At 39.7% G+C, this 15,601-nt stretch overlaps 1 protein-coding gene across 1 annotated transcript; it reads left to right on the top strand.

The window, feature by feature from the left end:
- Positions 1–13,353: 13,353 nt before the first annotated feature.
- Positions 13,354–15,601, top strand: LOC104212846 (UPF0664 stress-induced protein C29B12.11c-like). The gene is made up of 5 exons (XM_009762205.2): positions 13,354–13,541; positions 13,684–13,789; positions 14,714–14,785; positions 14,862–15,064; positions 15,174–15,601. Exons 1-5 carry the CDS (start codon positions 13,432–13,434, stop codon positions 15,280–15,282), a joined length of 600 nt encoding a protein of 199 aa, XP_009760507.1. The 5' UTR covers positions 13,354–13,431; the 3' UTR covers positions 15,283–15,601.

Raw genomic sequence — 15,601 nt, 5'->3', positions numbered from 1 at the left:
GGAAGAGTTATGATAAGAACAAACTCTTTTCGACCAATCAAATCGAAGTGTGACAAGGCCGCATTTGATTGGCCAGAACATGTCACTTGCAAACATGGCGCGATTTCATTAGCCTTTTAATATGACTTGGCTTGCCTTGTCATTTTAACATGTGGCATGATTTTATTGGCTCTTCCGCTTGACTTGGCGTGCCACGTCATATGATACTAAACTGGGCCTCTAAGAAGATGACATATTGGCTCTAATGAAGTGGGCTCGTTATTTGTAGCTTAACTAAATGGGCTAGCCAGTCAATATTCATTGGACTTAAGTAAGCAATCCAATTATATTAGCTCATGATATTTATTTGGACCAAAATATATTTAATTGAGATTAAATCCAAATTTCTTATGGATTTAAATTTAATAAAAATTTAATTATCTACAAATGCCTCTTACTTCAAGACTTGTTGAGGTGTAGACTTGTCAAAATCGTAAACGGGTAATGAAATACTAGCGGACCATCAAATTTGGCTTAGGCTAGTTTAGAGCACGAAGGCTTATCCATGCAATTTGTTATATATACACCCAGTCAATTACTTTAAGCAACATAATGACAACTTACTTTGAATGGGAATAAGACAAAACCATTGAAATTGTGATTTCCATATGAAATCGTAATGGCGCCAGTGATTTCTACATTCCTAATTGGGAAAGGAATCTTGTCTTATTGTAATAATTAGAAATAATTCCATGTTCTGTTCACAAACTCCTACAAACAATTTGAGTTGCTTTTGGAGTGTTGTCACCATAATCAAACCAATACACATGATCAAATCCTATACGAAAAACAATTGTAGCAGCCGCCTTAGCAATTCCAATTCTTTTCAGTAACTGATTTCGGCTATTCTCACATTGAAATCTCACTTCCCAATCAGCTTCATAGGAGATCTATATAAATCCCATGCTCATATTCTTATTAAGCATTGGACTGTAGCATCTACAAGCTATCTTGGCTTCGTGTTTTCACAAGGAGGCAATCCGAAGGTAATTTTTTCCTTCTATGTATTTACCGTCGTCCTTTTCTTTCTCTTTTTTTCCCCTTCTTTTCTTTGTAAGTCAACGAGGAGGATATGTTCTTTCTTAACAAGATGATCCATAAATGAAGAAGACAATCATGGGGTGTGAGGGGATGGGTACTCATCCCCGCCCGAATATCGGAGAGATTACTTTCAATATGGCTCGACTATCGGAGAAATTACTCTTAATGTGGCTCTAATATCGGAGAGATTACTCTTAATGTGGCTCTAATATCGGAGAGATTACTCTCTATGTGCCCCGACTATCGGAGAGATTACTCTTAATGTGGCCCAACTATCGGAGAGATTACTCTCAATATGCCCCAACTATCGAAGAGATTACTCTCAATGTGCCCCGACTATCGGAAAGATTACTCTCAATGTGGCTCGACTATCGGAGAGATTACTCTCAATGTGCCCCGACTATCGGAGAGATTACTCTCAATGTGCTCCGACTATTGGAGAGATTACTCTCAATGTGGCTTGACTATCTGAGAAATTACTTTCAATATGGCTCGACTATCGGAGAGATTACTCTCAAGAGACTTGCATGTCCACCTTAAGATTGGAAAGTATAGTTTCCATTTAAGGACAAACTCACGAAGAGGCCAACTTAAGGTGCAAAGGGACTCGTATGTCCACCTTTAAGATTGGAAAGTTATAGTTCCCTTTAAGGACAAACCCACGAAGAGGTCAACTTAAGGTGCAAAGGGACTTATATGTCCACTTTAAGATTGGAAAATTATGAAGCTTCAACTCAAAGACTTCGTGGACTTGACGATGTCGGCTTTAACACTTGGAAAACTTTAAAGATTTGGCGGAATTTGCAGACTTCAAATTGAAGACCGACAAACTTGAAGATTTGATGGACTTGAGGATTCTGCGGACTTTGACGCTTCAACTTGAAGACTTTGAGGGCAAAAATACTTCAACTTGAAGACCGGCGAGTTTGAGGACCTCAACTTGAAGACTTGGAGGCTTAAACATTTCGACTTGAAGACCGAAGAACTTGAAGACCGGTAGACTTAAAGATTTGGCGAACATGAAGACATAGTGAACCCCTGGACTTTAGCGCAAATACTCGGCATCCTCCTAAAATCGTCCCATTGAAGATACCAATATACCATGGAGGGTTGCCCCATTTAAATCAAATGGGATCCAAAGTTTAACAAAGGAATGGTATCTCAACTCGATTTTCAAGTGCTGATTAAATGAATTACACTCTATCATACTTCATTCGGACAACGATTTGGGGGTTATGTATCTTTTGAACTTATGCGACTGAACTCAGAATGAAACTCTAAGCTGCCTACGTACCTTGGTGAAGAGGATCAAGTCATACTGTAGTTCAGAATGAGTGATTTTTTTTATTTTTTTTAGATCCTAACTTTTGCCTAGGCCGCCTCTTTCGAGGTTTTCAACCCAACAGACTTTTTTCATATCCTAACTTTTGTCTAGGCCGCCTATTTCAACGTTTTCAACCTAGCAGACTCTTTTTTTTAGCCGTACACAATTTAGACTCATGCGGGCCAGGAGTGTAGGAACATGCAGTTTAGGCTCATGCGTCAAAGATCATAGTGACTTGCAATTTAAGCTCATGTATTGAGGAGCTTTGTAACTTGAAGATTTTACTCGAATTTGAAGAGCTTTCTGACTTGCATTTTAGACTCGTGCGTCCAGGAGTGTTGTAATTTGAAGATTTAGCTTACAGTTCTAAATGCTTCGCAATTTTAAGACTTGCTTAATTTTAAAGAGCTTTGCAACTTGAAACTCCACTTGAATTTGAAGAGCTTCATGACTTGAAGATTTCACTCAAAGTTGAAGAGCTTTGCAACTTGAACGCTTTGCTCGAATTTGAAAAGCTTTACAACTCGAAGACTTTGCCGAATTTGAAGAGCTTTATGTCTTGAAGTTTGGCTCGAATATGAAAAACTTTGCGATTTGAAGTCCTTGCTTGACTTTGAAGAGATTTTGACTTGAGTCGTTGCTCGTATTTGAAAAACTTTGCAACTTGAACACTTTGCTCGAATTTGAAGAGCTTTACGTCTTAAAGATTTAGTTCAAAATTGGGGAGCTTCGTGACATACAATAACACTCATATGCCAAGAAACATTATAATGCAGTTTAGGCTCGTGCGTTGAGGAGCATTATAACTTGCAGTTTAGGCTCGTGCGTTAAGGAGCATTATAACTTGCAATTTAGTCTCGTGCATTAAGGAGCGTTGCAACATACATGGACTCTTCAACTTCATCTTCGGATGAATACTTGCCCCCATTTTCAGCATTCTCTGCTTCTATTTCATCATGAGGCTCAAAGCCAGAAAACCATTGATCTCTACTTGTAGACATACTTAATTCCATATCATGTGCACGAGTTGCTAGTTATTCAAATATTTTGGGATTTATGCCTTGTAAGATATAGAGAAGACTCCAATGCATGCCTTGAATTCATATTTCGATGCCACAAGTTTCGTTAAGGTGATCTTTGTAGTTGAGGCTTAAGCTCTTCCAATGGTTTATGAAGTCAATAACTAGCTCAGCCTTTCCTTGATGAGTGTTTGTAAGTTAGATCATGCTTACGATGCATCTTGTGCTATAGAAACGATTGAGAAACTCTTGCTCCAACTGCTCCCAACTATGGATAGAACCAGGTTCGAGATTTGTGTACCAATCGAATGCATTACCTTTGAGAGAACGAACAAATTGTTTGACAAGATGATCACCATAAGTCCCAGCGTTGTTGCATGTCTCGACGAAATGCGCCACATATTGCTTGGGATTTCCTTTTCCATCAAATTGTTAAAGCTTTGGAGGTTGATATCCAGTAGTCATCTTCAAGTTATCAATCTGTTGTGTGTATGACTTTGCATATGCGAGGGAAGAATTAATCGGAGGATCAATTTTATCTTCAATTATCCCCATGATGAAGTACTTCAATTGATCAACATGAATTAGACCTTCTGAAGAAACTTGGATCTCTTTGACTACGATCGTTTGCCTCGCAGCGGATTCTCCCCCTTCTTTATCTTTGGAAAGCTCCACAGGTGCTTGAATTGATTTTGCTTCTGCTAAGCTCTCGATCTCACTTGCTAACTTTTCGAGGCGAGCATCTCGATCCTCCATATACTTGGTCAGCTTCTCAAGTGCTTTGGTCAAATTTGCAAGTAGTTCTTCCATAGTCGAATTGTTAGATCTTCGTGGGTTTGTCCTTGAAAGGAAACTATAACTTTCCAATATTAAGGTGGATATATAAGTCCCTTTTCACCTTAAGTTGGCCTCTTCATGGGTTTGTCCTTAAAAGGAACTATAACTTTCCAATATTAAGGTGGACATATGAGTCCCTTTGCACCTTAAGTTAGCCTCTCCGATAGTCGGGTCATTTTGAGAGTAATCTCTATGGTAGTTGGGCCATTTTGAGAGTAATCTCCCCGGTAGTCGGTCCATATTAAGAGTAATCTCTCCGGTAGTTGGGCCACATTGAGAGTAATCTCTATGATAGTTGGGGGCCACATTGAGAGTAATATCTCCAGTAGTCGGGTCATTTTGAGAGTAATCTCTCCGGTAGTAGGTCCATATTGAGAGTAATCTCTCCATTTGTCGGGCCACATTGAGAGTAATCTCTCCGGTAGTCAGGCCACATTGAGAGTAATCTTTCCGATAGTCGGGCCATATTAAGAGTAACCTCTCCGATAGTCGGGCCATGAGAGTAATCTCTCCGATATTCGGGCAAGGATGAGTACTCATCCCTTCACACCTAAAATTGCATCCTTCATGCATAGAGGAATCTACTCTCACTTTCCTAACCTACAAAAAGAAAAAAAAAAGACAACAAAAGAAGAAAGGCACAAGAAAAGAAGAAGAAATTACCTTCGCGTTAATGCTTCCGAACCCACAAAACTAGACTCAAGTGGTTTGCGAAGATTGTGAATTGATGCTCAACAAATACGAGCACACGGGTTTATATAGATGGCAAAAGAGAACATTGGGAAGTCTGTTTCTCGATGTGGGAATGAGTACTACTTTAAAAACTGAATTGCTGAATAATACTTCTTTAAAAACTTGCCATTGATAGGGCTGATTCTTATGTCATCTGCATCTACTAGCTTGTAAGCCCCACTTGTGTAAGTTTCTTGTACGACGTATGACCCATCCCATTTTGAAGTGAACTTCCCTGCAGGTTTATGGGAAATAATTATGGGTCTTCCTACGGCAAGGATTTGATCTCCTACTTGAAAGGATCTCGGGCGAACTCTTTTATTGAAGGCGCGAGACAATCGAGCTTGATGGCATTCAAGACAATGTTGAGCTTCCAACCTCTTCTAATCAAGAGCCTCCAAATCTGCTAATCGAAGTCGAACATTTTCTTCATCAGTGATCCCTTCTTGAATAGCTAATCGTAATGAAGGTATTTGACGCTCGAGTGGAAAGACGGCTTCGACTTCATAGACAAGTGAGTAAGGGGTCGCTTGCGTTGGCGTGCAGTGAGTTATCCTATATGCCCATAGAGCTTCTTCCATACGGTCATGCCAATCTCGTTTGATTTGGAGACAACTTTCTTTAACAAGTTGCATAGAGTCTTGTTGAATGCCTCATCTAGACCATTGGCGACAACATTGCACATAGAAGAGTTACATTGCTTGAAGTCAAAGAGATCATAAATCTTGTTCATCAACCTATTATCGAATGGTTTTTTATTATCCGTTATTATGTAAAGAGGAATGCCAAAGCGATAGATTATGTTTACTCGGATGAAACTTGTCATATTTTCCTTCTTTACCTCCTTAAGAGCAACAGCTTCAACCTATTTTGAGAAGTAGTCGGTTATAGCCAGGATGTACAGGTGCCCACCAGAGGACTTTGGCAGTGGTCCAACAATATCCAATCCCCAAGTGTCAAACAGCCAAGATGCAATAGTGGGGTGCAACACTTCAGGAGGTTGATGAATAAAATTCGCATGGAATTGACAAGCCTTAAATCTTCGAGCATAGTCCAAGCAATCTTTTACCATCGTTGGTCAATAATATCCCATCCTTTTTATATGGAAGTGAAGCTTTGGTCCAGACTGGTGTGACCCACATACCCCAGAACGTGCCTCTTGTAAAGTTTGGAGTGCTTCTTAAGCATCGCAAGAGTACTCACTCCAATGACCTTCTGTATAGAGTATCTTTATAGTAAAGGAAGCGAGGTGCACAACGACAGATTTTAGTCCTTCTCCTCAGATTTTCTGGAAGTATCCCATAGCATAAATAGTCGATAATGGGTTATCGCCATTCTTCTTTATCAATTTCAGAAACAGCGACAAGATACTTGAGTTCATTTTCTTCACCTTTAGCCTCATTTGGCGGTGGTACTAGCCATTTTTGGCAGATAGTAACTTGGGCGTGATCTGGAAAGGTTAAAGATGAAGCTAGGGCAGCTAAAACATTAGCCTTCTTATTTTCTTTCCTTGGCACATGCTGAATAGCCACATCACTGAGCCACCCCATTAATTTTTTAGCGTAATCATGATATGTGCGTAGCTCTGGCTTCTTGACCTCGTAACTACCTAGAAGCTGATTTTCCACTAACTGAGAGTTACCAAAGACTTTCAATTGTAACCGCTTCATTTCAACAGCCATTTCAAGCCCAAGTATTAGTTCTTGATACTCATCAACGTTGTTAGAGCAGAGTTGCGTCAACGTAAAAGAGTAGGGCAGAATTTCACCTTAAGAAGTGACAAATACCACCCCAGCACCAGCTCTTCTACGATGTGCAGCACTATCAAAGTACATCTTCCATGGAGGCTGAACTTCAATGACCATTGCGTCCTCATCAGGTAGTTCGTCAGTTAGCTCCCAGTCATCAGGTATCGAATGATCTGCCAAGAAGTCTGCCAATACTTTCCCTTTTACAGCCTTTTGAGGGATGTACAAAATCTCGAATTATTGAAATTAGAGGTACCACCTCGCTAGTCGATCATTAAGAACAGGTTTTGACATTACGAACTTGATAGGATTTGCCTTAGAAACAAGACGGACAACGTGAGCTTGAAAGTAGTGCTTCAACTTTTGAATTGAGAAGACTAGCGCCAAACATAACTTTTCAATTGGTGAATAATTCAACTCGTTTGGTGTCATCATCCTGCTCAAGTAGTAAAGGGAGTTTTCTTTCCCTTCACTATTTTCTTGGCCAACAACTCCAACAGACCTTTCTTGTGCTGAAATGTACAGTATCAATAGCTTTCCAAGTATAGGGGCTGCCAAAACTGGAGGCTTCATCAAGTAGGATTTAATGCTCTCAAAGGCATTGCTACACGCTTGGTCCCATTTGAAAGGGACACCTTTCTTCATAAGGCGACTGAATGGTTGGCACCTCCCAGCTAGGTTTGAAATGAATCTCCTAAGGTACGCTAACTTTCCTTGCAGACTTTTCAATTCGTGAATATCCCGAGGCCCAGGCATCTTCAAGATTGCATCTACTTTGGCTTGATCAATTTCAATCCTTCGATGTCGAACAATGAAACCAAGGAACTTTCCGGAAGTAAATCCAAAGGCATATTTCAATGGATTCATCCTAAGTTGGTACCTCTGGAGCAACTCAAACACCATACTCAAGTCTTTCGAGTGGTCACCCTTCTCTCTTGATTTTACCACCAAGTCATCAACATAGCATTCAATATTCTTGTGGAGAAGGCCATCAAAGATATTCTGCATAGCTCTTTGGCAAGTAGCACCAGCGTTCTTCTAGCCAAAAGGCATTACCTTGTAGCAATAAATACCCTTGGGTGTACGGAATGCAGTAAGCTCTTCATCTTTTGGCGCCATACGAATTTGGTTATAGACTGACGAACTGTCCATAAATAACATTGCCTCGCACCCAGTAGTAGCATCGATTATCAGTTCTGGAATGGGAAGCGGGAACTCATCTTTCGTACACGCATTGTTAAGATCCCTAAAGTCAACGCACACTCGAATATGGCCATTTTTCTTCCTTACAGGGACAATACTTGAAACCCATGTTGGGTATTTAACTTCACGAATAAAGCCAGCTTCGATGAGTTTGTTAACTTTGGTTTCAATCAAGGGAACCAAGTCTGGCCTAAAGCACCTTTGGGCTTGTTTAACAGGGCGAGAGCCATTTTGTACTACAAGGTGATGGACTGCTACTTTCGCGTCCAAGCTAGGCATCATCTTGTAACTCCAAGCAAAGACATCCCTGAACTCTTTGAGTAACTCAATATAAGTACTCTCTTCATCAATTTCTAGTAAAGCACTTAGGTAGGTGTGTCTTGGTTCTTCATCGGTGCCAAGGTTAACTTCTTTTAAGGTATCAACTATCGTCTTCACTCTTTCTTCAAGTTCAGGTGGAGCATCTTTCGCATCTTCATCTTCTTTAGGGTCCCCATCGTTGAAGGATATATGATAACATAGTGAAACATCCTCCAATTCTGCATTATCCTCCATTGAAGATGGAACACCATTCTCGCCTTGTACAGTAACATGATACAAAGAACCCACACTTTCTTCATCTTCATCACGTTCCTTAGTGTAGACCACAGTATATGGCTTTACCTTCAGTACTTATTTACATGAAACCACAAGTTTTGTTTGTCGCCTCATTCTAGAAGGAACCAAACTTTGGAAATCCTTAGAGATCTCTTGGATTTTGGGCGAAGCGGGTGTTCTTATGCTTTGAAAATTTCTCTGAAACTTGTTCTCCTTTTTAATGGACCCAATCTCTCAAACACGGAGGCCCTGATAGGTGATTTTCCAAGTCGATCAAAGACAGAAGGTTTGTTAGAAGTAGTCGATTCATCTTCTACAGTAATATAAATGTTGTTCGCCCTTCTTATGGAGATGCGCACTGGTGACGGTTGCTTGTATCCCAAACCTTCACGTGATTGCCTCATTGCAGCTTCTGATGAGAGCTTCCCTAACTTTGACGGCTCATTGGGATTGTATCCAGCTTTTGCAAATAACTTGTCAGCGTTAGGATCAAAACCTTCATCTATTCGCTTTGTAGGGAATGCCACATTCTGCAAATGAATTTGGGCTACAAACCCTGCAAGCGGCTTCGAGGACAACTTTACTGCCTCAATTCATTTTACCTGAAGAGTTAACTCCTTTAGCGTCTTGGTTTGGAGATTAAATGATTCACCTTCATTTTTATTCCTTTTAGGGACATATTGGAGCTCAGGGCTTACTTTCTTGTCATAAGACGCAATATTCCCTCTATAAGGTTTATTCGCGTTGGGTTGTACCTCCTCAGTAACAGCTTTGGATGTACCAGTAGTCACCTCTTCTCTTTTAGTTGTAGGCTCGCCATTCTTGCTTTTCATGTCATCGTCAACTTTTAGCTCCTTCACAATGCGGTTCTTTAAGTAGAACTTTGCATCGGCGAAGTATGACTCTGCCTCGGTGAATGGCTCATCATCAGCAACTATCTTCTTCTCGACTTTGCCCTCATAGTATTTCAAACATTGATGGTAGGTATGTGGAACCACTTTATTCTCACGTATCCAAGGCCTTCCAAGCAGGACATTGTATGAAGTCCTTGCATCGATCACATGCAACCATGCACTTGATTGCATATCTTCAATAGTGATTCCCAGCCTAATCGTGCCTATGGCTCTTTGCCCCATTGGTTGAATCCTTGGATCATCACACGACTTTTCGAGAGTTCGTTCATGGGAATACCAAGTTCTTTCACAGTGCGAATTGGCAAAATGTTCCCTAAGGATCCTCCATCAACCAAAATTCGATTTACTCTTTCATCACGCATATAGCCAACCAGGTATAATGGGTGGTTATGAAGAGTGTCACCTAGTAGAAGATTGTCATTTCTGAACGTGACATTTTCCTCACAAGCATTAACTTCTTGAGGAGTGGACTCGATGAGCTTTTCTGAAGATGGTGCCAATGGTAGGTCATCACTCTTTTCTTCCTCTTTGTCAGCATGGCAACAAGAGGCATCAATGCCCTCATGGGAAATCTTCATGCGAAACCAACTTGGTAAGATCTCATCCAAGGTCACTAGATGTCGTGGATTTTGAGGATGGTGCAACCCCACTTTTGCTTTCTTCAAATATTTAACTGCATTCCATCTCCTTGGTCTTTTCACCATCATTTTCCTTGTTGGGTGTTTTATTGATTCTTTTCATGGGCTCCTTTTGTGGTGCCTACGACGAGTCACCAACGTCCAACCTTCAAGATGATCAAGTTGATTGACTTCAGCTTTGTTGTTCTCCATTAATTCTTCATCTTTACTTCCTTCAAAACTACATAATTCGTCTGGATTGAATGAGCCAAATATGATAAAGACTTGATTTGTGCTTGCTTTCTCATCTTCAAGCACGATCTTCTTTTCACAAGCCAAGTCCATAACTTTGTCCTTGAAGACAAAGCATTTCTCGAGAGGGTGGCTCGCGAGTCGATGGTATTTGTAGTAATTTGGGTCATTTGTTTTTCCAGCTTCATTTGGTCGCTTCATCTCTGGAAGCTCAATGAGATTTAACTCGAGGAGTTCTTCAAAAATAGCTGGCACATCAGAATCCAGAAATGGGTACTCTTTCTCTTGCATTTCTTTTAGAGTCAATTTTCCACTTGGCTTATCGTTGTGAACTTAACAGTGATGTGTTGACCTTCTTAGCTTCTTTGTTTTCAGATTTGCGTATGAACTTGGCCCATTTCTTGACTTCTTGCTTGTCGTTCCCTTTGCGAGGCTCATAGATAGGCAACCTTCCACTTCCAGCGGAGGCCATGCTCAACTCCATGTCATCGGCACGAGTTGCAAGTTCTTCAAATGTTCTAGGCTTGATACCTTGCAAGATGTAGTGTAGTCCCCAATGCATGCCTTGGATGCACATCTTTATGCCAGAAGCTTCACTAAGCATGTCTTTGCAGTTGAGGCTCACATTCCTCCAACGATTGATAAAGTCGATAATTGGTTCACCATTTCGTTGACGAGTGTTTTTAAGTTCTATCATACCTACAGTACGTCTTGTGCCATCAAAGTGATTAAGGAACTCTTGCTCTAGTTGATCCCAGCTATTGACAGATCCAGCCTCGAGGTATGTGTACCAGTCAAAAGCCTTTTCTTTTAGCGAGCGAACAAGCTGCTTGATGAGGTAATCTGCATAAGTCCCAGCATTGTTGCACGTCTCCAGGAAGTGCACCACATGTTGCTTTTGGTTACCTTTACCATTAAACTATTGAAACTTTGGAGGTTTATAGCCAATAAGAATCTTCAACATATCGACCCTTGCGGTGTACGGCTTTGCATATATAAGGGAGGATTTGGCAGCAATTTGTTTATTCTTAATGGTTCCTTCAATGAACTCCTTCAGTTGATCGATTAGAATCATCCCTTCAGATGAGACAGGGATAGCCTTAGTGGATGCTACTTGTCTTGGGGGAGAGTCACTCTCTAGAACTTTTGGGAGCTTGCCGGGTGCATGGGTGGATTCTTCTTCCATCAAGATTCCCACCTTGTCTGTTAGCTTGTCAATTCTAGCCTCTTGATTTTGCATGCATTTGGTCAAGCCAGTGATTGCTTCCGTCAAGTTTGCTAACTGCTCCTCCACAGATGAAGTGTTTGTCACCACGGCTTGCATGATTGTCGTAAACGATGGGGAGTAACATGGATTTTCACACAGATTGATCCTTGATTAGCTCACTCTATGTGGAATAAGCGGGGAGGATCCATCACTTGAAGCATCATCATCTTCCTTCACAGTAGAGTGCTTAGATCCGGAGAGGTCAAGCAAAGCAAGAGTTTTTTTTATCTTTCAGCAACATCGCTTCCTCCTTCAGGTGCGTTTGTGGAAGACCTTGCTCCTTTTGAGGATGAAGATCCGAAAATAGGTGTTGGTGCGGATGGCACTTGAGGTGCTTGTTGTTCTAAAGAGCTCGCTTTGCTCCTCGTAACTGGTCTGAAGCTTCCAAACGTAACATCGAGGATGCTTTCCACATCAGCATAGAACCTGGAGTTAGCAGCCTTAGTGGAAGTTGAACCGGTGTTGATTTTCTTTGAAGCCATTTCAATGTTCTTGAACTTTGGTGATTGAAAAGTTGAGATAAGAGGTAGAGATTGCCCCACTGGGCGTGCCAGAATTTGTAGACAATAAAGTGCGTCGAGAAAATAAAATCAGGACCGAAAAATATTGCAAAAATCATAGTATTTTATTTCAAATATTTGACTGTTACAATCTCTATGGATCCTGTGATTCTTCTTTCCATTAGTAAATGAATTCAAGGGCCTTTGAGCTTGATCTTGAATATGTAGTTGTCGCCACGAACGATGATCTTGTTCTTGAGCTTTAGCTTGATTGCTTGAACTTGACGTTGATTTGTTCTTTGTTCTTGAGCTTGAACTTGATTTGTTCTTCGTTCTTGAGCTTGAACTTGATTGCTTGAAGCTTGAAGCTTGAAACTTGTGGAGGAATTTGCAGCGTTTGATCCACTAGCTCTTCTTGCTTCTTGTTATAACTTCTGGTGTGAGCTCTTTCTTGCTTCTTGTTATAACTTCTGGTGTCTTTTCTGGGTTATGAAGACCCATATTTATAGTTGTGGGAGGGAAGAGTTATGATAAGAACAAACTCTTTCCGACCAATCAAATCGAAGTGTGACAAGGCCGCATTTGATTGGCCAGAACATGTCACTTGCACACGTGGTGCGATTTCATTAGCCTTTTAATGTGACTTGGCATGCCTTGTCATTTGACATGTGGCATGATTCTATTGGCTCTTCCGCTTGACTTGGCGTGCCACGTCATATGACACCAAACCAGACCTCTAAGAAGATGACATATTGGTCCTAATGAAGTGGGCTCGTTATTTGTAGCTTAACTAAATGGGCTAGCCAGTCAATATTCATTGGACTTAAGTAAGCAATCCAATTATATTAGCTCATGATATTTATTTGGACCAAAATATATTTAATTGAGATTAAATCCAAATTTCTTATGGATTTAAAATCAGTAAAAATTTAATTGTCTATACTGCCAATATAGTATAAATACAAAAAGAAGAAGAAACTAAGTACAAGTAGGTGGATTAGTTTAGAAGGCTAACACAATTGAACGTCAAATGTGATAGGTCAGAAAATATCAAAAAATAAATCTATACTAGGACTTTCCCATAAGTCCTGGACTCGTGGTTTAATTTCAGTATCGCCATCACTACGCGGTAGACAACATAAATTATTAGTGAGACACGTACAGTTCTTTTTTATTTATATTTATATTTATATTTATGGTAACATACATAATTAATACAGTAAATGATTTGTTTTGGGTAAAGATATAAAGGTGTACACGTAGAAGAATACACGGGTGCGACGAAAACAAAAGCCGATAAACATTCTCTCAAGTTTCATCACTACAAATCCTATCAAAGAAATGGCATTGAATCCTAAATTATTTCCTCATGGGATGCCAATGCCATTCCTTAACGAATTGTTTGTCTTCGCCAGCGATGTCGTTGACTTTGAGATCGATAACATTCCTCGGTATAAATTCATCATCTCTCTGTGTTTTCCACTATGTATTTTTCTTCCTTAATTTTAATTTTAATTATTTTCATCTAAGTTAATGCTGATTTAATTAAAAGTTAATGATGCCTGAGTTGACATGATTATTTTGATTTTGCAGTTTAGGACAAGTACAAGCAAAAGGAACCATCTACTTGTCCAATATCCGGATGGTCTTTGTTGCAAACAACCCTAGAGATAACTTCATTGCTTTTGATATTCCCTTGGTATGTAGTCATCATCATTCTACCTTCTAATTCCCTGATTATGTAGGAATTATATGCTTTTTGATTCCTGTGCGAAATAGGTTGTCCACAGTGCACTTCCCTATCTTAGGTGACGGTTGTAGGCACTAAGGTGTGTGCCTTATTGTCCATAGGCTCTGTCATGAAGAGGCAACACTTAATGCATGCTTCATCTAATTGTAATTTTTTCAATTCTTTTGTCTATATAATTGTTGTTTGCAGAGGCGGAGCCAGGATTTGAAGTTAATGGGTTCGAGAATCTAATATGTTTTAAGTTACTGGGTTCTAAATTAATAAATTATACATATTCTATAAATTTCTTAAGACAAATACATGGTATGGACCCGTAGGTCGTGTTCTAGCGCCCCTGGTTGTTTGGTTTTGCTGCATATATTTACATTTTTTCATCTTTCCCTTCAATTGTTTTTCTTCATAGTTTGCGCTTAAAGCCCCAATAAGCTTCAGCATTTTATTTTATTTTTGACTTTTCAAATTTGATAACATTGGACTTGGATGACTACCTTGACATACTGTGAAATTTTTCATACCATTTGGTTTGGATCAATCTTTTCTTAGTCGAGTTGTGCTTCAACACTTGCTTATATCAACGTTCTTGTTGCTGTCATAACGATGTGCCTGTGTCATACTGTGTAGATTTTACTGTATCTTTGTGACTTGATTAAGAGGTTGATTCGACATTTAGTTAGAGTCAGTAGGTACCGAGAAGGTGGAGTTTTATGCATACAAACACAAATAGACACACATATATATACATATGCATGTGTAGACTAAGATCTTCCCAATTATATTGATACAAATTCGTGGCTTATTTTGATGAGCGGAGATAGGCAACAAAACTTAGAACCGATAACTGCTTCTGCTGACCAAATTGACTTCATTCTGCAGCTATTTGTTCACGGTGAAAAATTTAACCAACCAATATTCTTCTGCAAAAACATTTCTGGATATGTAAATCCGGTAAGTAGAATAGATAGATTTATTTATCCATGGACAATGAACGCTACTTCAGATGACTGATTCTAGTCTATTTCAGGTTGTACAAGCGGCTAATGGAAACACGACCCTTCCTCATTCGTTTAAGATTTTGTTCAATGAAGGTGGTTATGAGACTTTCATCCCATTAGTTTTTAAATTAATTGGAAAAGTGAGACGACGCTATCGACGTTCAAGGGCAAAGCCTCGTGTAGATCCTCATGAAACAGCACAAACACCAGTTGATGAGATGACTAGACATGCGTATGTCACATTGCTTGCTCTTTGTACTGTGAAATTATATGAAATCATCTTTTATTGAAAGTGTAAATAGAAATATTTCATACAATTCTTATTTTGGTTAATTTTGCAGTTATGTCGACCCGAACGATCCTACATTTATCTACTTGCAGCAGCCTAAGCCAGAGTCTAAATTCAGGCATTGTTCATACCAGTCACAGTCTGCTGAAACGTCTATATAGCTTTTGCTGCAGGTTAACTGGATAAATGCCAAATTTTGTGCAAGATGCGTCTTTTCGTTGATGCCTTCGGATCTCTCCATAAAGAGAAGCATAGTGAGTTATTTTTGTATATATATGTTAGTTATACTCCCTCAAGTTCTTAATGAATATATACATACATATATGCTGGATTGTTTGGCAGCTATTTAAACCCTGTTGTTTTGGTTTGCTTCTTGCGCGAGAGAGAGATAGAGATTGACTAGAGCATGTGTGATGTATATAAATCTTTTAAATTGTGAAGATATGAAAATAATTCAGATATCATTGAGTTGACATATGA

This window comes from Nicotiana sylvestris, chromosome 11 (assembly GCF_000393655.2).
Source record: "Nicotiana sylvestris chromosome 11, ASM39365v2, whole genome shotgun sequence".
NCBI classification, from domain to species: Eukaryota; Viridiplantae; Streptophyta; class Magnoliopsida; order Solanales; family Solanaceae; genus Nicotiana; species Nicotiana sylvestris.
This window is presented reverse-complemented; position numbering and strand designations above follow the sequence as displayed.

Excerpts from the sequence above, each read along its gene's own strand:
- LOC104212846 (XM_009762205.2), top strand. The coding sequence starts at position 13,432 with ATGGCATTGAATCCTAAATTATTTCCTCATGGGATGCCAATGCCATTC. Across the intron at positions 13,790-14,713 it reads TTGCTTTTGATATTCCCTTG|CTATTTGTTCACGGTGAAAA; the intron begins GTATGTAGTCAT and ends TTCATTCTGCAG. Across the intron at positions 15,065-15,173 it reads GATGAGATGACTAGACATGC|TTATGTCGACCCGAACGATC; the intron begins GTATGTCACATT and ends TTAATTTTGCAG.